The sequence below is a fragment of the Colias philodice genome, chromosome 15, assembly GCF_061535455.1.
Source record: "Colias philodice isolate Cphi_HAF_F1 chromosome 15, ilColPhil1 Martin Lab GWU primary, whole genome shotgun sequence".
NCBI lineage: Eukaryota > Metazoa > Arthropoda > Insecta > Lepidoptera > Pieridae > Colias > Colias philodice.
Genome location: NC_143100.1, coordinates 1256329 through 1284002, shown reverse-complemented (window position 1 = coordinate 1284002; position 27674 = coordinate 1256329). Strand labels below are relative to the sequence as shown.

The 27674-nt window shown below is 36.6% G+C and overlaps 2 protein-coding genes across 5 annotated transcripts in view; one reads left to right on the top strand and one right to left on the bottom strand.

Annotated features, from left to right (window-relative positions):
• The first annotated feature begins 319 nt into the window (after positions 1-319).
• On the top strand, positions 320-17137 carry LOC149482018 (N-acetylgalactosaminyltransferase 6-like). Of its 2 annotated transcripts, none has more exons than XR_016316741.1 (13): positions 320-697; positions 987-1173; positions 1677-1728; positions 1845-2156; positions 2959-3147; positions 3507-3684; positions 5777-5894; positions 6850-6960; positions 7393-7551; positions 7813-7875; positions 8677-8813; positions 13867-14524; positions 14830-14968. XR_016316741.1 is itself a non-coding variant. In XM_089704414.1 (13 exons), exons 2-13 carry the CDS (start codon positions 997-999, stop codon positions 15025-15027), a joined length of 1806 nt encoding a protein of 601 aa, XP_089560540.1. In that variant the 5' UTR covers positions 321-697; positions 987-996; the 3' UTR covers positions 15028-17137. The 2 variants fall into 2 exon arrangements, 1 of the variants encoding a protein (XP_089560540.1); XM_089704414.1 differs by having other exon boundaries at positions 321-697; positions 13867-13978; positions 14830-17137.
• Positions 17138-18577: 1440 nt separating this feature from the next.
• Positions 18578-27674, bottom strand: part of Ten-m (teneurin transmembrane protein Ten-m) — a 210721-nt gene continuing 201624 nt past the window's right edge. For all 3 annotated transcript variants that reach the window (XM_089704261.1, XM_089704264.1, XM_089704263.1), the window contains 5 exons: positions 26910-27144; positions 22677-26463; positions 22183-22554; positions 21595-21854; positions 18578-21188 (listed from right to left, as the gene is read on the bottom strand). In XM_089704261.1, the coding sequence (XP_089560387.1) occupies positions 21092-21188; positions 21595-21854; positions 22183-22554; positions 22677-26463; positions 26910-27144 (4751 nt within the window). In that variant the 3' untranslated portion in view covers positions 18578-21091. The remainder of the gene's footprint in view (positions 21189-21594; positions 21855-22182; positions 22555-22676; positions 26464-26909; positions 27145-27674) is intronic.

The following is a 27674-nucleotide window of genomic DNA, read 5'->3' as shown; positions in this document are numbered from 1 at the left end:
AGCTATTGCTGTATTGCATAGCTGATAGATCTAGCTGTGGCTGATAGCATGCCTTCAAGCCACACCTCCGAGCCCGTCGGAGTGGAGAGCGTGAGGTGTTTTCGTTACGGAATTTCTCGATTCGGTCCCCGCGCTCAAGGCCCGCGATAGAAGCTATGCAATAGCTTAATAAAGTGATATAAAGTAAATACTGAATAAATAAAAAAAGTTATATATCTGTTTATCTTACATATTCCATCAAGCAGCTTTTATCAAATAAATATTTTTGGAAATGGCAAGTATATTAATCCCAATTCGAATGTCAAATCAAATAAAAAAAACATTGTCAAAATTTTATTTGACTTTAGCCCAATCACAAACAGCAAGTTGCGATTTACATTCTGTAAAGATTCATTATTGATTAATGATTTTATTGAAGTATTTAAAAAATTATGAGTATGTAAAATAGTAAAGTGTACGAACATTACCGCTGTGTGAGAAAATCTTTTTGTTGTACTATCATTTAATACATAACATAGAACAATGAATATTTTTAAAAAGTAAAAGGCAAACCTTGTCGCCTGTCGGCTGTTTACTTGTTTGCCGGTTCCTTTACTGACTGGGTTCCATGTAAAATTGATCAGGTTTCGTACAAAAAAGGGTTTATAGCACCAGTGTCTGGTTAGTGTATTTACTTGTTCCTAGGAAGCATTTCAAGGTAAGTAATTTATCTATGAACTCGTCAAAATCAGTGCTATTAATATTTATATTATCTTATCGCATTATAATGGGTACACGACAATTCCTGTGATTTATCTAATATAATTTGGAGATATTGATCTACAATCATTGAACTTTAGTTAGTCATTTCTTGGAAAATCAGACAGTTTATTATTGTTAAGTGCAATTATTATTACGAGCGCTAATAAATTAATTCAATTTTTCAAGTTGCTTCAAACCTAGTATTTTTTTTTATCAAAAATATCTGATACTTATGTTTTTTATAGTACAATTGTGATGCGGCGCAACTTTTTGAGGCTGTTACGGCTACGTAACCTTATTATAATAATAGTAATTGTGGCCACAGTATATATATTGAGAACAAAGGATGTAAACTCAATATCCATTGAGCCTTTGAAGCAGACACTCTTGGGCAGCGGAAAGAAGGATTATTTTGAACCAGCAAGCTTAAAAGTATGTATAAGAAACCATACAAATATAAATGTAATTGATATGCTGTATTATATCCAACTTTTATGGTTTTACGCCTTACCTGCATGAATTAGTTTTTTTAAATCAAGCCTTATTTCTTTGAAAGAAAGAATATACTACTCACTAATAAAAAAAAGTGTATTCATATTGTACAACTATAGTTTTCTTTCTATATGATGAAAATCCTATAAAATATTGAAACATTTGAATAATTGAAAGAAAATCTATTGAATTTGATATTTTTGGTTTTATGGCATTCAAATTTTTTATAAATATTAATATATAAAGAATAGAAAAAATTAGATCACGAGGCAAGACTTGAACCCGCATCCTTTCAAGCCAATCCAGGGCGGATGCCTAACCAACTCGGCCACCCCTGACCCGCTAGAGCGATCAAATTTTTTCTATTCTTTATAAATTTATAGAAAATCTATTTAAAACTAGTGTGATAAAAGATTACTTATCAATATTAAAATTAATTCCAGAAAATAGACTGGCACAATTACAAACAGATAAAATATGAAAGGAAACGAGTGGGTGTGTATTGTTTTATGCTTAATATTATTTCTTTAACATCAAATATTCTAAAAATTTACAATTGATCTCTTAATGTTTCTGACTTACCAATAATATTAAAAAGTTTTAATTTTAAGGTATCGGCGAGCAAGGACTGCCTGCTCATTTATCGAAAAGAGAAACCAATCTGGAGAAAGAGTTATATTCAGTAAATGGATTTAACGGAGCCCTAAGTGATAAGATACCTCTCAATCGCTCCCTACCAGATATAAGGCATCTGGGGTGTCAAAAACGTCTCTATATTGAGTCGTTGCCAACTGTGAGTGTGGTCGTACCATTCCACAATGAGCATTGGAGCACATTGCTTCGAACTGTGGTCAGTGTGCTTAATAGATCACCGGAAAAGCTGATTAAGGAGATATTCTTAGTGGACGATGCTAGTACTAAAGGTAAGTTGTATAAATGTTGTAACTTGTATGTAAGTGCTAAAAAGTAAAATTGTTCAGTATTTAGTGCACAAATGATGTTTGTGTTGAAATAATTTGTTGAATAGTTTGTTTTAGTTTTGTGTGTATGGTATTTTGTTGTATTTATAAAACTATTAAAGATTTCTTTCACAATTACAATACAGTAATTTCTTGTGGATCTGAATATCTTTGTAATATTCAAAATATGTAAATATTTTAAATAGTTTTAGCATGATGTCAATAAAGGCAGGATGTTTCGAACATAAAATTGTTCAAAATATTTGTTCAAGAATTATGTGGGAAATACCATGTACTTACTATTTAATGCACTGATAATGCAAAGATAACATAAATTTTAAAGCAAATTATTATAATTAGTAGTAGTTAGTAATATGTACAATACTAATTTAATGATTTTATTCAAATGTATAGAAAATTGAGAAACATCATATATGAGTCTTATAAGATTGGGTTGGTTAGAAAAATAAGTTTGTTAAAAAAGTTAGAAAAGCATGCGCCAAGGTTTAGCTTACACACTATCATATGTTATTCTAGTTTGTAATCAATGATTCATACAAAATGTAATATTTGTTAAAAATGAATGTTTGAGAAAACACTCAATTTTAATATGATAAGATAAAACTTTATGTCTTATAATTGGTAATGTTTACATTATAAATGAGAAACTTTTAAAGATTGATCGGATTCGAACTTGCGTCTTTCACCAGTTCACGTTGTAAAAATTTTCAATTGTAAAAATTTCTCAATTCTCAATATGTTTCAGATTTCCTGAAAGAAAACTTGGATGAATATCTCATGTATAACTATCGAAAAGTGAAGGTAATTCGTCTTAAAAATCGCAGTGGATTGATAACAGCAAGATTGGCTGGGGCGAAGCAGGCAACGGCTGATGTGCTGCTGTTTTTAGACTCTCATACAGAGGCGAATGTTAATTGGTTACCGCCACTGTTAGGTATAATATGTATGCATATTAATTATCATTAAGAAATATTTGACGATAGACTTTGTGTACTGTTTTACTACATGTTTTAAATATTATGCTGATACAATTTTTTTATATATAAAAGACTCATTTAAAATGTCTTTCTTTAAAAAAGGCTAATAAAAGATAACCATTTATTTTTTTAATGGATTAAATTTTTTCAAAAAATATATTTTTTGTCAAAATATATTTCTTATTCGAAATCGCTAGAATTTTCTGTTTTAAAATATTTTAAGTCGAATTCTCATGAATATTCATATTAACATGTTCACGTTCTTAAAGTTACGATATTTATTACTTCTCTTTTTTAATAAAAAAAAAACTTCCAGAGCCCATAGCGCTTGATCCTCGTACAGTAGTATGTCCATACATAGACGTGATCGCATACGATACCTTCGAATACCGGGCTCAAGATGAAGGGGCTAGGGGAGCGTTTGATTGGGAATTGTATTATAAAAGACTGCCGCTGTTGCCTAGAGATGTGGAAAACATGCCTGAGCCGTTTGAGTAAGTATTTTTAAAGTGAAACTTTTATTACATCGTCTTAAACTTTTTGGTCTGTATAGCGCATGTCGCGTGTATCGCGGCTGCCGAGTAGGTACTCGGCAGCCGACCGACACTCGACATGCGCTACACAAAGCAGTGTTCGGAACCGTTCGAACAGTTTCACTTTTACCCATCGAGATAGTATGTACTACTAGAGGGGTTATTCCAAACAAAAACATTGCGCGCGGCCGATGTGGTGGGGTACGTGTGGAACGAGCGAGGCGTGGCTTCAAGTTCAAAGATTAAGCAATGCGTGCAGATGCGACACATTGTGCAATCTGTTTACTCGGTACTATCTGGTGGTACTGATACTAGGGAATTAATAAAACGAGGATTTTATATTAAACTATGTATTTTAATTTCCTTTAAATAATATCAATTTAGTAAGCTTTTGTCGTTTTGTGTAGTAATCAATAGTTTTATCAGTTTTTGCTTCATGATGTAATCGAATTTTGGAGTATTGGTTTATAATAGCCCTAATTAAATGGATACGATGATTCAATGTTGATGGCGTTTACGTATAAGAAACTCACATTTTGAAAAATCTCACGTGAGATTCGAGGATGGGGGTGGGGTTGAATAAATTCTCACGACATCTCACCAGGGGGAGAGGGAGGTGCAGAAAATTTTAAAAAACACCTCACGTAATTTATGGACGCCCCCTTACTCGATCACAATTTTTGTAACGAATGTGAAAGACGAAACAATAAATACGCAAAGCGGCTTTTACTATAAACGGATCTACATTTAAAAATATACTTTATTTATTGAGTTATAAGGTTGCTTCCATTCTGTTTATTTACATTCTCAAAAACATCAATCGCCGCAGAGGTGGCTTGCGACAAAGGCGGCTTGTGTCAAAGGCCTCGGCGATATCATTTAAGAACATAATATTATGTACTTTAGGCAAACTTGTAATAAGATCTATTTTACTTTCTTATTATTCCATTTGACAAGGATATTGGGTAAGATACCTATTGGAATAATTTTATTATTATGTATGTACTTATTAAATCCGCGAATAAAAAAAATTTTTAGTCGTGAATATAGAAATTGGGTCGCATTTTTTTAATCCGCGAATAGTGAAAACACGAATAAAGGAAGCGCGATTAAGGAACTTTTACTGTATTAGTTTCTGTGAATGTTGTGTTTATTTGTAATTGTTGTGCATAATAATTTATAAATCCTATTGGAACAACTGTTGATTAACCTTTTTTTAATAAATAAAAATAGGTAAATAAATAAATATTACTTAATATAACCTACCGTTTTACTTTGCGTAGTCGGGTAAAAGTATAAATATTTAGGTACTACACCACGGTAATCTTTCCTAGTATATATACATAGTTAAAAAAATCCAGTTACATTTTTTTAACAGACTCATCGATAGTGTCACGTCTGTGCTGTTAGTCTATGAAAAATGGCGCGAAACGCAGAACGCGTGGTGATTTTTCGCAAAATGATAACAATATTAGTAAAATGCATGACTTACTCATAATAAGGAAACTTACTGGTGAAAAGTCACTCCTCGGGCTTTGTTTGTATTATGGGAACTTGTAAAACAATATCTAAGCAAACACGAAGGCATTTTGAACAGAGCAATAACACGTGTTGACGCGGCAAGCGGGGGGCACAGTCCGACACAGACTAAAGAGACTTGTGATTCTTACCTCTAGCTCGTGTTAAAGAGAGTGTAGTAGCGATCGCCTCTCTAGTACGTAGTACATACTATCTCGATGCTTTTACCCTGGTTTCATAAAACCACACAACATTTTTTTGTGATTTTTTGTTTGTTTTAAAGTGTTTTGTGTTGTGCGATGTATATACCAAAAATGTGTGGAATTTTTTGATGTTAGTGTACAATGTTAATGAAATGTTAATTTTTTTTTTAAGTTTTGCCTCAATTTGTTTTAGATTTTCTTTCATAACAATCATCTCTGACAATAAAAATAAACAAAACCAGTAACCAAAAAAATAAAATTACTGCATTCATTTGATGAATAAATGTTTGAATTCAAGTTTAATATTTAAATTGATAAATTTTATTTTGTAGGAGTCCAGTTATGGCCGGAGGGTTATTCGCAATATCACGTCTTTTCTTTTGGGAACTTGGCGGTTACGACCCTGGACTAGACATTTGGGGTGGGGAACAGTATGAATTGAGTTTTAAGGTATACTTTTAAATTTTTAAAATAAAAAATCGGTGTAATGCTTTATTCCTATGTAATATTTAATTTATAGCTATTTTACTTGATCTACCTTACCTATTCAGTTAAATTGACAAAAAATAAAAACGATTACAGTATTTTACCTCAATTCCTATAAGTACGTATTGTATTTCTTTGCTATTCAACCATTGAGTTACTATGTACTACGTACTAGAGAGGAGATCGCTACTACACTATTTGTAACACGAGTTAGAGTCAATCGTCAAAAACCAATTTTTTTTGTTACATTGATTGGTTTTAATGGATAAGTCTATTCATATTTTTTTAATAAGATAAACAATATTTATTTGTTACATTGATTGGTTTGAATTTAGAAGTAATAAGAGGCAGAATATCTACAAAGTGTATGACTCACTAGCCGCCCAGCGCCGCCGCGCGCCGCGCACAAATTTTGTTCGTGGTGTCCTCTCTATAAGTAGTAATAATACCTCAATGTATTCAACTTTCATATTTGATTGCGGTCCTTCAAGTGACGTGATGACCATAATATCAGTAATTTACAAATTACAATGGAAACAATATTTTTTTCTTGTCACGTTTATAAGTGAATGAAGGATTTTTTTTTTACGTAAAAACATAAATTCACAAAAAAACTAAATTCAGTTATCAAAACTAAAACGACCTTTCAGCACATAGATTTTTACCTTACATTTTTAAGCTATTGCATAGCTTCTATCGCGGGCCTTGAGCGCGGGAATCGAATCGAGACATTCCGTAACGAAAAAACCTCACGCTCCCTACGGGGACGGCCGCGGAGGTGTGGCTTGAAGGCATAGCATGCAATAGCTTTACCGCGGCAGTCCCCGAGTGACACACGTCTTTTTTTACATAGGTATAGTTGTAACAACTTTCACCTTAGTGATGACTAAATAATTATTTGCCATACATTTGTCCCCAGATCTGGCAGTGTGGCGGTCGTATGGTAGACGCGCCGTGTTCCCGCGTGGGACACGTGTACCGAAAGTTCGCGCCGTTCCCCAACCCGGGACATGGGGATTTTGTGGGGCGGGTGAGTAAAAACAACAAATAAATAAAAAAAATTTTTTTTTAAGGAAAAAAAAAAGTTTAAGTTTAAGAAAAAGAAAATGTGTGGATAAATAAGAAATCGAATAGAAAATCGTTTTTCTGATTAATATCAGTTTATTGAGGAAAAAAGTATCCAGTATTTATGGTATTAACAATTATAATAATTTATTTTATGTTTGAGTAGAATACAGAAGAATTTGTCTTCGCTTTTTATTTTCAACTAATTTTTAATTTTATATGATTCAGTTTCAAGTTTGAATTTCAAATGCATTTCATTAGCTTAATAATGTAGATAACTTTATGAAAACAAACGAAATTACTAAGTATATTCTCATAGGGAAATTAATTATCATTGCTATGTATCAGTTTTACAAATGAATTGTGAATTATATAACCTAATTTTTCCTAATTTCAGAACTACCGCCGCGTTGCAGAGGTATGGATGGACGAATACGCACAATACTTGTACAAGAGACGACCAAAATACCTAAGTATTGATACTGGGGACATTTCGGTACAGAAAGCTCTGAGGGAGCGGCTTAAGTGTAAATCATTTAAGTGGTTCATGACTCAGGTATGTTGATATATAGCTTTTTGTATCAGTTAAGGTTAGGTTTTCTTTTGTGTGTTTTTTTTAATTGTATTTGTTCTGAATTTTTAGTATAGTTCGGTTTGAGGAATATTTTTTTTTTATAAATCTATATTGTTTTTTCCCTTTTTTTTAAACATGAAATAGCCTGTTTATATTATATTGTATTACAAAAACATGTAACAATTTCCTTTCAGTTAGATGTGTTGTTTTTCCTTATAATTAAGTATTGACATTGTTTTTCAGATTGCTTTCGACTTAACAGTGAAATATCCACCTGTTGAACCTAGTCCGTTTGCTGAAGGCCGCGTGAGTAGATTTTTATACAGTAAATAATTATTATTTATTATGAACTAGCTTTCCGCCCGTGGTTTCGCCCGCGCAGTCAAAGAAAAACCCGCATAGTTCCCGTTCCCTTGGGATTTGTAATTTTCAAATGTAATGCAGCAAAATTTATATTAATCTGTCTAGTATTTGTTTGGCGTCTAGAATGCATGTGCACCACGATCAAATCGTGTCGATTTATGTGGTGTTTCTTCTGTATGCTTAATGTATGTTTATTTTTCTATCAATAAATGGTTAAAAAAAAAAAAATTCCGGGATAAAACCTATCCCACGCCCCGGGGTAAAAAGTAGCCTATGTCCTTTCTCGGGTATAAAAATATCTCTATACCAAATTTCATGCAAATTGGTTCAGTAGTTAAGGCGTGATTGAGTAACAGACAGACAGACAGAGTTACTTTCGCATTTATATTAGTATATTAGTATGGAAAACGGATGTAATGGTGGAAAATGAAACAACGTTTTGGGTTGATCTTTTATTAGGCTAACCTTAAAACAAATACATTAATAATTACAACACATATAATTATTTCAAACATAGTACATAAACTTTTAAGTTTGTTTACATAATATTATGTAAAACATCACATATACTAAATCTACACAACGGAAGGTATCTATTGTAGATAGAAAATTTTACTTGACGAATCCTTTCCTTTATTTTGAAAAGAAAAAAAAAATTTAACGATTTCAAACAATTTGCATGCTAAAATATGTTAAATTATTTTTTTTTAACTGGATTACCTTTAATTATTTAAATAATTACAGATTAGACCATCATCAAACCCGCAACTATGTGTGGACGCACACCACGGCGAACAAATGGACAAGTTACATCTTAAACCGTGCACCGAATCGCCGAAAGCTGAGCAAAACTTCATACTCTCCTGGCATAAGGATATAAGGTGATTGTTTTATCTATAACTAGCTGCGCCCCGCGGTTTCACCCGCGTAGCTCCGCTCCTGTTGGTCTTATAGCGCGATGATAATATCATCGCGCTTTAGGCTATATATGTGTATATAGCCTATAGCAGCCTCGATAAATGGGCTATTTTTTTCAAATCGGACCTGTTCCTGTTCCTGAGATTAGCGCGTTCAAACAAACTCTTCAGCTTTATAATATTATTATAGAACAGGGCTTCCCAAACTTTTTTGTACTGTGACGCTCTTGAGATTTTACCATTATTCTACGACGCCCCTCAACCCAGCCCCCAAAAATACTTAGCAATTTAAGTACCAACCTCAGGTTCAAAACACTATTTGGACATTTATAATTTTTATTAGAAAATAAGAACGAAATCAAAACATAAGCATAAAAATAAAAAGAGATATTTAAGCCAGCAAAGCTACTTGCTTTTCTGAGCATAGCTTCTGAATTCGGGGCTCCAGCTTGGAAATTGCCACTCTCATTTCCTTTTCTACGTCTATTTTTGACCTGTACTTGTTTTTTATTACTGCAACTGCAGAAAAGCCTGTTTCGCAATGAATTCGTGAATTGCAACAATCACATTCATATCCATTCACTATTAAATATTGTAAACAATATATTTACTTAATAGTAGGGGAGGCCAAGAGGGGGATTTTGGGATTTACTCGAGCGCGTCAGATTACTATAAGGGACGGTACCTTAGCTATTCATTAGTACCTCTAGTCAATATGAGCAGTTATGGTTGGTGGGTGCGCTCAGGGGCCCCGCTGGAAAATTTGAATAATCCATAATTCCCTAAGGTTGAGCTCGAATCGTCAGATTAGCGAAATGGGAACTTCTTATATTGTAATTAACCCCCCCATATATTAATCTGACGCGCTCGAATAATATTACTTTAATTTTTTACCCTTTCTTCATAGCGATTAAATCGCCACTTAAATCGTCAGATTAACGTATACTTTTTTTCAGTGACGTCCTGGAGCATGCAAAATATCAATATCTAACGCGCTTGAGTATTTCCAAGCCAATTTTTTTCTTTTTTAAATTAAAAAAAATCAAAAAACCCTTCCCCGCCGCTAAAAGTGAAAACATTATAGGACCATTTTTTCTCGCTATGGTCTAATCTACCAATTCTAATAGGTTCCCGTGACGCTCGAGTAAATCCACATTTAGCATCCTGGCCTCCCCTACATATTATAAAGTTCTATAATATAATGAAATAATCGGATAAGGATCGATTTCTTTATTAAATTTTAAAGGGTACATATATTCCGTAGGTCATAGAATAGGTTGTAAACTGTTATAAAGGATGTCCTGATTGAAAAGAGTTTTCCAAGCTATTACCTACTTATCTAGTAGCTATTCAATAAATATATTTAAAACAATTAATCGCAAAAATATCAAACATTGTTGTTTATAAATATTTCCCCTAAAGTATTGTGAATGTAACAATATGTGAATGTAGCTTGAATATAAACAAAGAAATGATCGATATATCGATTGATTGATCGATTGATTGATTGATTGATTGAATGATTGAATGATTGATTGAATGATTGATGATTGATTGATCGATTGATCGATTGATCAATTATTGATTGATCGATTATTGATTGATTGATCGATCGATTGATTGATTGATTGAATGATCGATTGATCGCATTGATCGATTGATTGATTGAATGATCGATTGATCGTATTGATTGATTGATTTGATTGATCGATCGATATATCGATTGATCGATTGATCAATTATTGATTGATCGATTATTGATAGATCGATTGATTAATCGATTGATCGATCGATGCGCTCTTTGTTATCATCACTAGCCAGATAGAACGCTGCACGTGCACTCTTTGTTACCATCACTAGTCAGATAGAGCGCTGCACCTGCACTCTTTGTTATCATCACTAGTCAGATAGAACGCTGCACGTGCGCTCTTTGTTATCATCACTAGTCAGATAGAACGCTGCACGTGCGCTCTTTGTTATCATCACTAGTCAGAGAGAGCGCTGCGTGTGCGCTCTTTGTTATCATCACTAGTCAGATAGAACGCTGCACGTGCGCTCTTTGTTATCATCACTAGTCAGATAGAACGCTGCACGTGCGCTCTTTGTTATCATCACTAGTCAGATAGAGCGCTGCACCTGCACTCTTTGTTATCATCACTAGTCAGATAGAACGCTGCACGTGCGCTCTTTGTTATCATCACTAGTCAGATAGAACGCTGCACGTGCGCTCTTTGTTATCATCACTAGTCAGAGAGAGCGCTGCGTGTGCGCTCTTTGTTATCATCACTAGTCAGATAGAACGATGCACGTGCGCTCTTTGTTATCATCACTAGTCAGAGAGAGCGCTGCGTGTGCGCTCTTTGTTATCATCACTAGTCAGATAGAGCGCTGCACCTGCACTCTTTGTTATCATCACTAGTCAGATAGAACGCTGCACGTGCGCTCTTTGTTATCATCACTAGTCAGATAGAACGCTGCACGTGCGCTCTTTGTTATCATCACTAGTCAGATAGAACGCTGCACGTGCGCTCTTTGTTATCATCACTAGTCAGATAGAACGCTGCACGTGCGCTCTTTGTTATCATCACTAGTCAGAGAGAGCGCTGCGTGTGCGCTCTTTGTTATCATCACTAGTCAGATAGAGCGCTGCACCTGCACTCTTTGTTATCATCACTAGTCAGATAGAACGCTGCACGTGCGCTCTTTGTTATCATCACTAGTCAGATAGAACGCTGCACGTGCGCTCTTTGTTATCATCACTAGTCAGATAGAACGCTGCACGTGCGCTCTTTGTTATCATCACTAGTCAGATAGAACGCTGCACGTGCGCTCTTTGTTATCATCACTAGTCAGATAGAGCGCTGCACCTGCACTCTTTGTTATCATCACTAGTCAGATAGAACGCTGCACGTGCGCTCTTTGTTATCATCACTAGTCAGATAGAACGCTGCACGTGCGCTCTTTGTTATCATCACTAGTCAGAGAGAGCGCTGCGTGTGCGCTCTTTGTTATCATCACTAGTCAGATAGAACGATGCACGTGCGCTCTTTGTTATCATCACTAGTCAGAGAGAGCGCTGCGTGTGCGCTCTTTGTTATCATCACTAGTCAGATAGAGCGCTGCACCTGCACTCTTTGTTATCATCACTAGTCAGATAGAACGCTGCACGTGCGCTCTTTGTTATCATCACTAGTCAGATAGAACGCTGCACGTGCGCTCTTTGTTATCATCACTAGTCAGATAGAACGCTGCACGTGCGCTCTTTGTTATCATCACTAGTCAGATAGAACGCTGCACGTGCGCTCTTTGTTATCATCACTAGTCAGAGAGAGCGCTGCGTGTGCGCTCTTTGTTATCATCACTAGTCAGATAGAGCGCTGCACCTGCACTCTTTGTTATCATCACTAGTCAGATAGAACGCTGCACGTGCGCTCTTTGTTATCATCACTAGTCAGATAGAACGCTGCACGTGCGCTCTTTGTTATCATCACTAGTCAGATAGAACGCTGCACGTGCGCTCTTTGTTATCATCACTAGTCAGATAGAACGCTGCACGTGCGCTCTTTGTTATCATCACTAGTCAGATAGAACGCTGCACGTGCGCTCTTTGTTATCATCACTAGTCAGATAGAACGCTGCACGTGCGCTCTTTGTTATCATCACTAGTCAGAGAGAGCGCTGCGTGTGCGCTCTTTGTTATCATCACTAGTCAGATAGAGCTCTGCACCTGCACTCTTTGTTATCATCACTAGTCAGATAGAACGCTGCACGTGCGCTCTTTGTTATCATCACTAGTCAGATAGAACGCTGCACGTGCGCTCTTTGTTATCATCACTAGTCAGATAGAACGCTGCAAGTGCGCTCTTTGTTATCATCACTAGTCAGATAGAACGCTGCACGTGCGCTCTTTGTTATCATCACTAGTCAGAGAGAGCGCTGCGTGTGCGCTCTTTGTTATCATCACTAGTCAGATAGAACGATGCACGTGCGCTCTTTGTTATCATCACTAGTCAGAGAGAGCGCTGCGTGTGCGCTCTTTGTTATCATCACTAGTCAGATAGAGCGCTGCACCTGCACTCTTTGTTATCATCACTAGTCAGATAGAACGCTGCACGTGCGCTCTTTGTTATCATCACTAGTCAGATAGAACGCTGCACGTGCGCTCTTTGTTATCATCACTAGTCAGATAGAACGCTGCACGTGCGCTCTTTGTTATCATCACTAGTCAGATAGAACGCTGCACGTGCGCTCTTTGTTATCATCACTAGTCAGAGAGAGCGCTGCGTGTGCGCTCTTTGTTATCATCACTAGTCAGATAGAACGATGCACGTGCGCTCTTTGTTATCATCACTAGTCAGAGAGAGCGCTGCGTGTGCGCTCTTTGTTATCATCACTAGTCAGATAGAGCGCTGCACCTGCACTCTTTGTTATCATCACTAGTCAGATAGAACGCTGCACGTGCGCTCTTTGTTATCATCACTAGTCAGATAGAACGCTGCACGTGCGCTCTTTGTTGTCATCACTAGTCAGATAGAACGCTGCACGTGCGCTCTTTGTTATCATCACTAGTCAGATAGAACGCTGCACGTGCGCTCTTTGTTATCATCACTAGTCAGAGAGAGCGCTGCGTGTGCGCTCTTTGTTATCATCACTAGTCAGATAGAGCGCTGCACCTGCACTCTTTGTTATCATCACTAGTCAGATAGAACGCTGCACGTGCGCTCTTTGTTATCATCACTAGTCAGATAGAACGCTGCACGTGCGCTCTTTGTTATCATCACTAGTCAGATAGAACGCTGCACGTGCGCTCTTTGTTATCATCACTAGTCAGATAGAACGCTGCACGTGCGCTCTTTGTTATCATCACTAGTCAGATAGAACGCTGCACGTGCGCTCTTTGTTATCATCACTAGTCAGATAGAACGCTGCACGTGCGCTCTTTGTTATCATCACTAGTCAGATAGAGCGCTGCACGTGCGCTCTTCTGTCATCACTAGTAAAATAAATGTATTTCCAGATCGAAGTCCCGTTCGATGTGCTGGGACGTCCCGGAGTCGTCCCCGCGCAGCGCCGTGCTGCTGTACGCCTGCCACCTGGGGGGCGGCAACCAGCTGTGGCGGTACCACGCGGTGAGTGTCTGTGTGTTAGCTCTGTGTGTGCGCCGTGCTGCTGTACGCCTGCCACCTGGGGGGCGGCAACCAGCTGTGGCGGTACCACGCGGTGAGTGTCTGTGTGTTAGCTCTGTGTGTGCGCCGTGCTGCTGTACGCCTGCCACCTGGGGGGCGGCAACCAGCTGTGGCGGTACCACGCGGTGAGTGTCTGTGTGTTAGCTCTGTGTGTGCGCCGTGCTGCTGTACGCCTGCCACCTGGGGGGCGGCAACCAGCTGTGGCGGTACCACGCGGTGAGTGTCTGTGTGTTAGCTCTGTGTGTGCGCCGTGCTGCTGTACGCCTGCCACCTGGGGGGCGGCAACCAGCTGTGGCGGTACCACGCGGTGAGTGTCTGTGTGTTAGCTCTGTGTGTGCGCCGTGCTGCTGTACGCCTGCCACCTGGGGGGCGGCAACCAGCTGTGGCGGTACCACGCGGTGAGTGTCTGTGTGTTAGCTCTGTGTGTGCGCCGTGCTGCTGTACGCCTGCCACCTGGGGGGCGGCAACCAGCTGTGGCGGTACCACGCGGTGAGTGTCTGTGTGTTAGCTCTGTGTGAATAGCCCTTTACATAGAACCTTTTTGGTTATACCTCTATTTAAATATATAACACAGTCTGTATCTTCTTAGCTCTACATACTTGACACTTCGTAATTTACTCTACGTTCCTAACTTTACTTTTAACCAATTGCTCACGATTTGTCTGTTAACCTATAGTTTTGACTTCAGAAGAATACATATATTTTATGACATGATTAAAAAAAAAAATATTTTTTTTACTTCATCGTATTATTTTCCCTATTAAACATATACTTATACTCACATCTATCCACAGAGCAAAAAACTCTTAAAACACGGGACGAACGACAATTGTCTCGACTGGGACCGTTCCACCAAGGACCTATTCATTCGACCCTGTGATGGGACCGACACGCAACGTTGGGACGTAGAGCATATAGATTGGGACATGTTGGGGCAATGGGACAGAGTGGCCCAGCCCAGAACTGGGCCAGTTGAGGATTATAGAGAGTGAATTTGTTAAGAATTTGGGGGTATTATTAAAGCAAACGAATTGTCCTGTTTATAAAGTGGGTATAAGAGGGGTGGGAAGGAAGAAACGCTTTCCTAAGTTTTTCAGCATGTTTAGCCGTCACATGTGAATTTATCACAACTATACATAAAATTTCGTTATATAAATAAAATTGACGTAGACGTAAAATGGGACAGAGTGGCCCAGCCCAGAACTGAGCCAGTTGAGGATTATAGAGAGTGAATTTGTTAAGAATTTGGGGGTATTATTAAAAAATTTACTGGGCCATCTTCACACTGGGCAGCGTTGGCACAAAAAAAAAACTCGTATTTTTTAAATTTCTTTCGAATTGTTCTGGTCATGGGGAAAGAAAGTATTAGGAAGGCGGATATCAATGTTTTGTTTTAAGAAACTGGAACATATTTTTAGCAGTATATTTAAAAGAAAAAACATTGCTTAGTGATTTTATAGATTGAGGATAAAATATATAATAGTAGTGTATTTTCAAAATATTTATATGTATTCCTCGCAAAGTGATTATTCTTATGAGATTTTCACGTGATTTTGTGAGTGATAAAGGAAAAAGAAAGGGGTTGGGTAGATTTAAATCTCATCAAGTATTTATTGCCAAAGGTGAAGGGAACTTTGAAATTACTAATTAAGCATCACGTGATAAAAAGACAAATATACTGAAAATCCCAGTTATGTGGTAGTGTTTGGTATTTATTTAATTTGTCTTTGGTTTGTTGTAAAAAAGACATTTTTTTGCTTAGGAAAAGCATGGAAGGGAAAAAGGTTAATGTTGTGTTAGATGAAGAACGTCGCGTTTTTTAGTATGTTTGCCTGATATTATTATATCAATGGTGTAATTGAAAATTTTAAACATAAGAAAGTATTCCATTGTTTGTTAAATGATTGTGTTCTTAATGAATATTAAACACGAATTATTGAGTAGAAGTTGCACATAGGTGCATGTTTATGCAATTACATACAAATAAATAGTTAGATATATTTATACAGTGTGGAAATTTTCGATGGGCCGTGGAGGGAATTTTGCTTGCTCATTTTAGAAAAATTCGCTATCTTCAGTATTTTAAGTACTTTCCCTCCAGGGCCCATCGAAAATTTCCACACTGTATATTAAACGATGTTATCGTAGTATATATTTACTAAATGATAAATAAATTACTATTATTATCACCCAAATACTGTATTTTTTAAAATACTTTAAAATACGTAAATCATGTACTTTAATTGAGGCTTTATCTTTTGAAATTATTTTTTTATAATTATTTTTATTATATTAATTGACATACCATCATCAAGAAAAGGGAATTGTTATAATTAATAATAGATTATCGTTAAAGAAAAAACATTTCCTTTGGCGAATGGTTTGATTATCTTATGGCAATGTTTTGGTTCCTTAAGTTTATGTATTTTGATTGCAGCTTAACGCAAATGTGTTTACAATATTCAGATATATAATGATAAGAGATTCAATTATAATATTATGTAATGCTAGTCTAAAAAAACTTATTTACTTATATACATTTGATTAAAATTGTGAGCATTTATACTTCTTGCCTTTATTTTTATAGTATTTATAGTGTTGATTTAATATTTTGTAAATACATATATAAAAGAGATTATTCGTTATTATCTATAATAATTAATTAAATTATGTCACAAATCTCAATGACGGTAATTTTGTGTGTTAATTATGATATAAAATATTAAATGTAGTAGAATTAAATAGGCAAAAAAACATTATACTTATTTTTTTTTAATAATTATAATAATTATTGATCCTGTATTTCCGACATTTTTTTTTAATTTTATCAAGAAAATCATGTGTGTACAGTTTTATTTGAAATTACTAGCCATTTTTTAAATATTCGACTGATTTTTGTAACGTGAAATTGTATTATTTTTACTGGTATTTTTATAATTAGATGATTGTTATATTGTGAAAATTTAGTCCTAAGTGTTCCTATGGTTAAAAGTTTTTGTATACGATCCAGTTATTTTTTTTATATTTGAAAAACATATCACTGTAAAAGTGCTTTTATAGATGATAAAATTATTTTTATAAATAAATCGTATTATTTCAAAACTTCTCTTTTATTTCTTCTGACCCGAAGTCCGGCGTAGTCCACTTCACTTACTAGGTAATTCACTTAATAAAAATATCAAAAATTACGAAAATAGCTTTTGCCAATGTAATGTAATATGGAAATGATGAACGAATTTTGAACATGTTTCAGTAATTACTTCCCACTACAACACATAAATCCTAAAATAGTATAACATGAAATTTCTAAGGTTCCGAAATAGAAACGAAAAAAACGAAACCGTTACATTCAAGTATACTGTCTCTTAAAGTTGTCAAGCTGAAAAATCAACCTTATAAGCCAACGCAATAAAAAAATACATTTTTACCAACAATAGCACGAACATTCTTATTCATTGATAAATGTGAGAGCAAGACTTTACAGTATAGCTTGTTTATAAAAATACGTAGTACCACCAGTTGCCGCCTGATTATGAGTGGCGCTGCTTTTCATACAAAATCACGGTGAACGGTCGAAGAAATCAGATGACGTTTTGCGACCAGTCGCTAACCTTTTGCCATGCTGTTGCGCGGTGGTCGTTAGCTATAAGGCTGCCGATCAAGCGAAAGGCGACGTTGTCGATTGTTCTATTCTTTAAAAATGTCTCTCTTAGATTCTGTTTTTTATACGTTCAATGCACGTGTATGGTATAAGTTAAGCCTAGTAGAGGCTTCTAAGAATAGAGGCTAATAAAGGTTGATTTTTTTTTCAAAAAGTAAAGTTATTAGCAAGGTTTGTAGAAGGAAAATAAACAGTGTTTTGGGAAATCGATTAGTATTCTATAACTGATCCATATCTCTATCATGAATGTGTAATTTTTTTTTTTTTTTATGTATCCACAATAAACATATTTCATTTCATTTCATTTCATTTCATTTCATTTAATAGCACTATTGTATATTATGTAGCACAGAATCAGCGGCAAAAATGTCCTAATCAAAACTGATATTAATTATGTAATCTAAATGAGGCTGAATTTATTTATAGTATCATCAGATAGGATGACTATTCCTATTGAGAATACATTAAACATATGCTAATAAGCTATTTTGTATAAATGTTTGTTTCTTGTTTGAATATATTTTAAAATCACATTTGAGGACAGTTTTAAGTTCGTGTGTATACTGTATAGGACTGTGTATTTTAATGATAGAACTTCAGTATCAATTATTATGGAGTGCTCTCCAAAATGTTATCTAAAAATCTATAGAAAGTTACTTATATATTTTTAAATTGAATTTTATCATTTTAAATTGCATCAGGATGAAATATATGAATAAATATAGCTTTAAAGACTTCAAAATCGGTTTAGAAGTTTACGAGTCATTTTAACATGTAAGTATCCAATATTCGTATTTACATTAGTCAATTAGTGTAGTATGTGAAATGTGTGTTTTCTATAAACCTAGGGTAACTTGGGTAAGGTACGAAAGAAAACAAAATTACAGTTTATTACTTTTATTACATATTCCATTAGAATACTATATTTATTATTGTACATGCTTACACGCACGCACGAGCTATTGACTTACACAGCTGACTGCAGACTATACACATAACCCGGCTCTACGCCATATCTACAACAGTATAAATTAAATGCGGCAGAGGAATCTACTTATTAAATGCGATCGCATTCTCAAGCTCACTAATATTCTAGAAGCTTAGTCTATGGTAAGGTTGTCGATGACACTAAAGAGTTGCCTGATCGATTTGTTAGCCAGTAAAAAAAGTATAAAATGCTCAAAATCAACAACGTCCTAAATGATTATAAATGCGTTTGTAAGTGTGTGGATATCCAACCGATCGGCAAATTTGACTAAAGCCCCGAAACTGCACCTAGCCTGACGTTAGTTACGATACGTTAGCCTAAACTTATTTAGTTACATAAATAATTCAAGCGTAAAGATATGTACAATTATTTTTTACACGTTACAACTTTTAAGTACCTATTTACAAATTAGAATCTTTATACATTATAAAAAAGATAATACGCTCTATAATATATCACCGCGAAATCAATAACTACATTCACAATAGATATAAATATCATATATATTATTACATTAATTATTAATTATTATAAATAAAAAATTACACCTTATAGTTACTAAATAAAGGATAAGACGTATTACATTACAAAGTATTGCTTCGTTTAGTCACATTTTGCAAAAATATCACCATGTAGCCCCGCTTGCTAAGGAGCGTACGTAGATTAAAAATTTATTTCATTAACTTTTTATATTATTTTTATAAACTTTTCGTAAAAAATATTCCACGCCTATCATTCAGTCATCTAGCATTTAAATGATACATCTAACACAGAGTAGACACCACAATTTAAATGAAACATTTATGGACAAACACTATGAAACTACGCGATTTTATACATTCTTCTTGCTGACTTATGTCGGATTGCAATCAATAATATCATTAGAAACACATAAAAGTATAAGATTATTACATAAAAAAGATTAATACAATTCCCTATTAATAAACATTTGGCAAAATAAAAATAAAAATTGAGTATTTTTGCGCGTAAATCACATAATTTCAGTCTATAATGGCGATAAGTCAACAAGAAGTCACCTCTACACTGATAATATTCTAATATCGATTATTGTACAACACATACATTGTACGTATTCAAGTTTCGACTTACGTTAATTTGTAACGAGACCATGTTAGTAAAATTAACTCGATATAAAATGTACATTAAAATAACTTCAGTGCGTAAACAATCTATTTAGTAGTAGGAAACTGGAAGTGTGTAACGTAAAGTCTAGTAGAGTCTATTATAGGCCTTTCTCTGGGAGAAAATAGTAGAAAATTAGGAAGGCGAATATGAAGTTTTACCTAATAGGGTTATATGGTTCTAGTAAACCGGAACAAAAGTATTCAGACGAGTGAAACGGTTTGATATGAGTTACGAGACGGGACTATCTTACATAGGTTTAATGAATTATAAAACCTAACGCTACATATTTATAATGATAAAATTATTGCTTAAATAGTAATAGTATTGCGAAGTGAAAAGACCTCAGGTCCATCGTTAAAAGGAACCGACTACAAGAATAAAATATTATTTACAATCACTTAAGGGTAAGCGATAGAACGAAATATTTGGCTAAAAATATCATAGGAGTACGCGATACTTCGAAAAAGTAAAGGATCGACGCTAGCGATATAGGTATACAAGATGGGGGCGTAAAACAATAGAAAAGGGTAAAAAATTGTGATCGTAATTGAGTATTATCGTTTCGATATATTATGCTTGTCAGGAGTCGAATCGATTTCGACCCGGTACCCTGTCGCGAGATCTCAAGAGATTCACAAACGAGATTCGAGCGCCGAAACGCGAAGCGGTCCTATCGTCCCCGAGCTTAACTATTCCGTCAATAGAAAACACGCGTAAAAATCCAATCACAAACATTGAGGTATTATTACTAGAGAGGACACCACGAACAAAGTGTCGGCGCGGGGCGGCTAGTGAGTCATACACTTTGTAGATATTCTGCCTCTTATTACTTATAAATTAAAACCAATCAATGTAACAAATAAACATTGTTTATCTTATTAAAAAATATGAATAAACTTATCAATTAAAACCAATTGATGTAACAAAAAAAATTGAATTTGAGACGATTGACTCTAACTCGTGTTAAAAAAATATGTGCGTGTACTAGTGTACACACGTAAGTGAAACTTCTTTATGACCTTAAAAATGTCAAAAATATGGCGTAACGCAAAAATGTCACGCGTACGGCGTAACGCGAAAATGTCACGCGCACGGCGTAACGCAAAAATGTTATACTAAATTTTTGTCCAACCCCGATAAAGAAGTTTCACTTCAAAAAAGTATAGTAGCGATGTCCTCTCTACGTAGTACATGTAACTCAATGATCACAAGCGTTCCGAGGGTATATAAGCTAGGCGGGGGGCGCGCACGCTCAGTGCAGTCACGAGCGGTGCCGCGCGCGGCCGCTCCGCCGGCGCTTGCGGCGCGCGTCTCGCACGAACACGATGTTCGCGGGATCGTCCGCCAGCGCGGGGAACCTGAAATGAAAATGAAATAAATTTATATGTCCATATGTTTTACAATTAATGTACGACAGTGGGTCCCAAACTAAGTGAAATAGTGTCTTGGGACCCTGAGTTGCGCTTCTTGTTATATACATATGTTATGGACAGTAGAAAGTTAACAAGTAGGTAAATTCTAATGTAATGGAAGTTAATACAAGGCCATACATACATATATACATACCTGCCCCCCTAGACAAGTGGCTTTCTATTAGCGTAAAGTTGAATAGAATAGATTATGAATGTATGAGATTGACGTTTAATTACGACGACGACGACGATTGATTACGTTTTCTAAGGGGTTTTCTAGGGGGGCTGGCCATACATATACATACCTGTAAGCTGTGTAGTTTTCAAAATAAATAAATAAATAAATAAATACCTGGCCAGCGAGTGCACATCTCGCGCGATCCACCCGTCCACTACGCCGTGGGAAATAAGCTCCTCCTTCTCCTCCTCGCTCCACACTCCCCTCCCCTCCCACCCTCCCGCCACGAGCGCCTTCTCCCGCTCCCACGCGCGTGTAGCGGCTCGCTTGTGCGCGTGCTTTAGTAGCTTCGCCCGCTCCTGTAGCGGGTCTACTCCGTACCGGAGTACTATCACAGCTTGCGCTGAGCCCTTGCCCACCGCGTGGACGCGCACCTGCAATTATAATTATAAAGTTTAACGTTGGTATTCAATAACATAAAATAGAAAATAATTAATAGCTTCTTATCCACTATTATCTGCAGAAACTACTTTCCGAACGGTAATAAATGGTAAATCTATGTTATTAGGATTCAAAAGTGCTTCTTGAAAAAGTTAAAAGTTTCAGTTAAAAAGTATGAGTTAGAATAATTCTTAGTAGCTAGGAAACTTAAAGCAGCATTATCAAAATTAAAAGAGCATTTCAAAAATTTCAAATACGAGTGAGTTAGTTTGTCGTTAATCTGTTTTTGCAACACTATAATATTAAATTAAACCTTCTCACCTCTAATCCTTGGTCATTAGTTTCATCTTGCGATACATTAAACTTGCCAGACAGCCGTCGTAATTCATCCATATCGTCTCTAATCTTCAATGAATTGTCCTTCACAAAGTAGAAAACGTCCTGATCATGGATACTAAAGTGAACGTCCAAGAAGTAAGAGTTATTAAATACGGTGGTAATAACATCTTCAACTACGCTATTTGCGCCATCAGCTACACTGATGTAAGCTTTGCCGTCTACTCTTGAGATGAGAACTCCTTCACCAAACACTCCTCGTTTGTAAGAAACTCTTGGCAGAAGATTTCTTGTTATGGGCTCCATCTTCAGTAATGGTGTGGGTACAAATTCGATATCCGCCAGTTTATCATTCACCTGAAAATATTAAACAATTTGTTTTGTACTAAATTCAATGAGAAAATTCCAATTACTTAAAATGAAAATCACAGCGAAAGAAAAGAGAGAGTTCAGTTTATGATAGAATAAATCATAATTACCTTTTCAATGATACACTGCAATCCAGACATAACACCGAAGTCAGGCGCAAGTTGAGGAGCGGTTACAGATGTCTTTGGCGTAAAGATCATATCAGTTATATATTTGGATCCCATCATTTTGTTCAAATCGTAGCCGTATAGTGCAAGCCAACTTGATAGGCTGGTCATGTACGGAACATTCTGGTCTCGATTTATCGGGTCGTTGTTTCTAAATCTGTAAATGAATATGTCCGTTGGAAGACTCAGTTTAGTAGCAAGGTGTTCCCAGCTTGGTGTCATCCATTGTCCTACAACCGGATCGTATAAACGGTTCTCAAGGTATATCAGGTTGGTATTGTAGTCTAAAATGCCACCTTGGAAGTCAACGGGTACATAGAAGCCAGGATTAGTGTCTTTGACAATTTTTCCAAATGGACTACGCTTGATTTCCTTAACGATTTCACCGTTAATATCAAACACGACTAAAGGAGAACCGTTGTGGTCAGTTGCGACGTAGAAGCGCTGGTCTTCAGTTTCAATACACGTGAGGAAGTTGCGTTGATCATACAAAAATCGGACAGTCTTTTCTGTTTTCGGATGATGCATGTGAGTTATCAAGTTCGGCGTTTGTGGATTGGTGTAAAAGAATTGCGTGATGTTTTCCTTATCATCCTTCCAAGCGACTAGCCTATTTCTATCGTCATAATAGTACCATACTTGGAACTTATCCCTTTCGAAGGCGTGAACGAATTGTCCTCGAGAATTGTACCTGTACTTTTGTTCAGCGCGACGTATTACAAAGCCTCTACCGTCATAGCTACTGAACTCAATATCGCCATATTGTACTACTCTGTCACCAATATCATAGCCGAGATAACGTTTCTCTCCATGCTCAATAACGCCAATAACATTGCCGTTCTCATCATACACGTATTTCCAATCGTCTTCTGATCCCACAACTTCCATTAAATGTCCATCGTAGTTGTAGCTAATTCGTTCGTTCGATGAAGTGTCGCCAATCATCATCTTTTTCGATTTAATGCGGTTTCTGACGTCATATTCCAATTCGAGTCGGAACACGTCGAAAGCCTTTATGTTCATGAGCACGGTCTTAATTCTACCGTGATCGTCGTAGTCGGTGATCGTAAAGTATTGTTTGCTCGTGTCTTGCATCACAGAACGGTTGAAGGTGTTCCTATAGATTCTTAAGTCACTGACAGCTTCGAGAATACCCAAGTTCTGGTTATATTTCAATCGCAGTTGTGGCATTTCCTTACTGTTGATGTTCATGTCAATTGTAGAAAGCCGCGCGTTGCCATCGTACTGGTATTTGAAATGGGCATTGTTGAGACCGCTCTTCGAGTTGAATTTCATCTTTTCGTCTTTCAGAATACCCGCGTGATATTTATAATCTTGTCTCAGTTCATAATCTGGGTCGGTTATTTCGACATTCTTGACTAGATGACTGTTTTCATGATACACGTAGCGAATAGCCGATGCGCCAGCCAATACCGTCTCTAATTTACCAGAACTATCATAGACGTAGAGAATTTTACCAGATTGGTGCGGGAATATCTTTGCCAATATGTGTCCGTCGTCGTTGTATAGAATTTCATATGGATGCCTGTTCATTGGAGAAAAGTATTGATATTTGAAGTAGCCAAGAGATGTCATCAATGCAAAGGTATGAATGTGTCCTCGAGGTGTAGTGAGGTTTTGCAGTGCACCAGAATCGTCATAGTCAAGGAGATAATCACTGCCTCTTGGTGTCGTCACTTTGAGAGGTAGACTTGTGAACATATCGCGGAAGGAATAAGCCAAAGATGAACCGTCTCCATAACGTATTTCGTGCAATCTGCCTGCTCTGTCATACCCATATGTTTCATTTAGGTCTCCCCATCTCCAACTAGTAAGTCTATTGAATCTATCGTAGTCGAGTTCGACTTCAGAGAATAAACCGCTTCTCGGTCCCCAACGCACTGGCCTGGCCATTCTGTCATAAGTAACATTCAACAATTCTACTTTATCGTCCATAAATATTGCCACTGTAGAAGTATCCCTATCATATTCGAGCGTAAGCAGGTTTTCTCCGTTTACTCTCAACTTTCGACCGATTTGAGCGACCGCTTTGCTACTCTTTCCTTTGTTTGACTGTAATCTTCGCAAGAAATATCTCCATTCGAATCTGTTTGCCAAGTCGCCACCTACTTCAGTTCTTTGTTTAGCTGGTACGGGATAGCTTTCTCCTAATATAGGATCGATTTCTGATAGTATTGTATATGGTACTGTATCGGTTGATATCACATGACCCCAAGGCATACTTGATGAAATGCTACCATCAATAGAAATGATTGTCTTCTTCTCAGCTTCCCCTATTCTCGTATTGACAGAGGAGCCCTTGATCAGAATGGATGTTGGTTTCTTATTATTTTCACTGACTAGGACAGTTGCTCCCTTCAAGCTTAGATCGAATGTTAATGTAATAATTCTTCCTGTAGGCGTTACAGCTGATGTCAATCTACCGAATTCATCATATTTGTAAATGTAACTGCGCCCAGTGCTGTCATATTTAGCTTTGAGTAATCCTGTAGTGCCGTGGTAATCGAATGTCACATTGAAATTATCAGGTGTTCGTAACTCTTGCAGCATTTTCATTCTTGACATTTTGAGCCTACATTTCTGGCCTTTAGTATTTTCAATAGAGTTTACGAGGCTTGAATAGTCGCGTAGTAAGAAAACTTTGTTTCCAGCGGCGTCAGTTACAGTACTGAGTTTACCATTGCTTGTATTGACTGTGTATGTAAATACGTAGTTGTTTTCACCAGTTAGAATATTCTTAGTCATAATGTGTTGGCCGAATCTATTGAAGATGTAAATTTCTTGCGTATCTGGCGAATATATTTCGTACTCCCTAGCACCACTTGCGTCAGGAATACTGGCCATTACGGATCGAATTCTGTAGTTAGCTTGGTCAGCAATATGAACGATACCATCTGGACTGACTGCAACCGCGGAAATCGTATTAAACTTGGAATTAGAAGCCAGGAAATGATCGGCTTCGAAGCAATCGCAGCCTCTTTCTAGACAGTTACATTTCGATTCGGCTCCAGCATAAAGAGATATCTTTCCATCGGTAGTTATCAATCTAACCCTGTTAATTCTTTGAGAATCACTTTCAGCTACATACAAATCACCAGCGGCTCCAAACGCAATACTTTGCGGCATTACAAGAGTAGCATAAGTCGCTAATTCCATATCATACCCAGATAATGGCGAAGGGCAATGTAAGGGCCTTCCGGCAATTACCTTAACTCTGCCATCTGGAGCCATTTGTAGAATCATATGATCGTCAATAATATGTAAGCTGTTATCTAAAGGATTAATTGCCAATTCCGTCGGCCATCTTAAGTGCACTTCTTCGACACTGAGCGTGCCTTCACAAGGTATCGGTTTCCAATGCGCTCTGTGCATGTGATTTCCGATGACAGTTGTGATAATTCCATCTCTATCGACCATTCTGATGTTAGTGCCGTCAGCGAAGAACAGAACATTGTCTATGGAAACGGCTACACCTTTAGGGTAAGCTAGTTTAGCGTCTCTAGCTAGGGCTCCATCACCGCAATGCGCTTCATCACCAGGGAGACATCTTTCACCAGATCCCACGACAGTTTCCCAATTTCTTTCAGGGTCGCTATAGTCATCTGTGTTGCGGACTTTGATGATCTGATGGGATTCTGGGTCCGAGATGTAGAGCGTGCCGTCGAGTGGGGATAGTGCCATGTGGTAGCGGTAGGAGACTCTGGTAGCACTGGAATAAGAAAGATTAATATTAATATTATTATAACACAAGGTTAATGATAATATATATCTTATTTTTTTATACATTTCACAAAAGATAATTTTAAATCGATATTGTTGTGAAAATTTTCGTAAAGGATATAAGAAGATAATAATTATTTTGAATATTATCAGATTAAGGGCCGATTTTTCAATGCTTGGATAAAACTTATCCGTCCAATAAAGTATTACACGATAATATTAAAATGTCACCCGTAAACTGTCAAATAAGGCCAAAGAATACGTTTATAAAATGGTAGTTTTATACATTATTCAAAGGATTGCAAAATCAGTCCTAAATCGAATAAATTTTTGTTTGTTAATTCTTTAATATATCCATTAATAGTGTATTTCTATGGTTTTTAGTAGAAATCTCATATTTTCACTGCTTTGACAATATCGTTTGCTACTACTCACTTCAACTTGACAACAGTGTGCACACTGCCATCAGGTGCCAATTTCCGCACCAAGTTAAAGTCCCCAACGAACAGGCTCCCATCGGGTGCCGCGGCCAAAGCCCCGGGTGCCAGCAGTCTCGCGGGACAGGCCCCGCAGGTGAGTGCCCGCTGTCGCCCGTCACCGAGTGCCGTGATCAGGAGACGCGGCTTGTGTTTCAGGTAGATGTTCGTGCCGTCACCTTTTTGGAGGATACCTGGGGAGACATAATTGTTAGAGAAATGCTAATGTCAAAAAAAAGACGGGTTGCACTGGGGGAGTGCCGGCAGAAGTGAAAACTTGATTATTAACGTTGAGCATGTTTGATATTTTGGAATGGTATCCGTCTTACGCTTTTTCGATCAGGTCACGTGTCCTGACGCGAGTTTAAGATTTTATACCCATTACAGAAACAGTGCTCAACGCCGCTAAAGAAGTTTTCACTTCAAAAAGTCTGCATGACTGAAACGAGTGGATATTTCTGAAGGATATATACAATTTAGTTTGAAATGCCAAGTATCAGTGTTAAAAAATATATCTACATAACAATAATAAGATTTACAAATTAAAAAACTTTTGTTGTTTTAGAAACATCAATCATTATGATAATTTCAATTTTATCCAATTACCTTAAACCTAGATTAGTGCTGTCTTTTATAAAAAAAGTAAACGAATAAAGCAGCAAAGAGGAAGTACAAATCAATACCAATATTGATAGCAAATTACTTTTTTTAAATTTGTATAAAT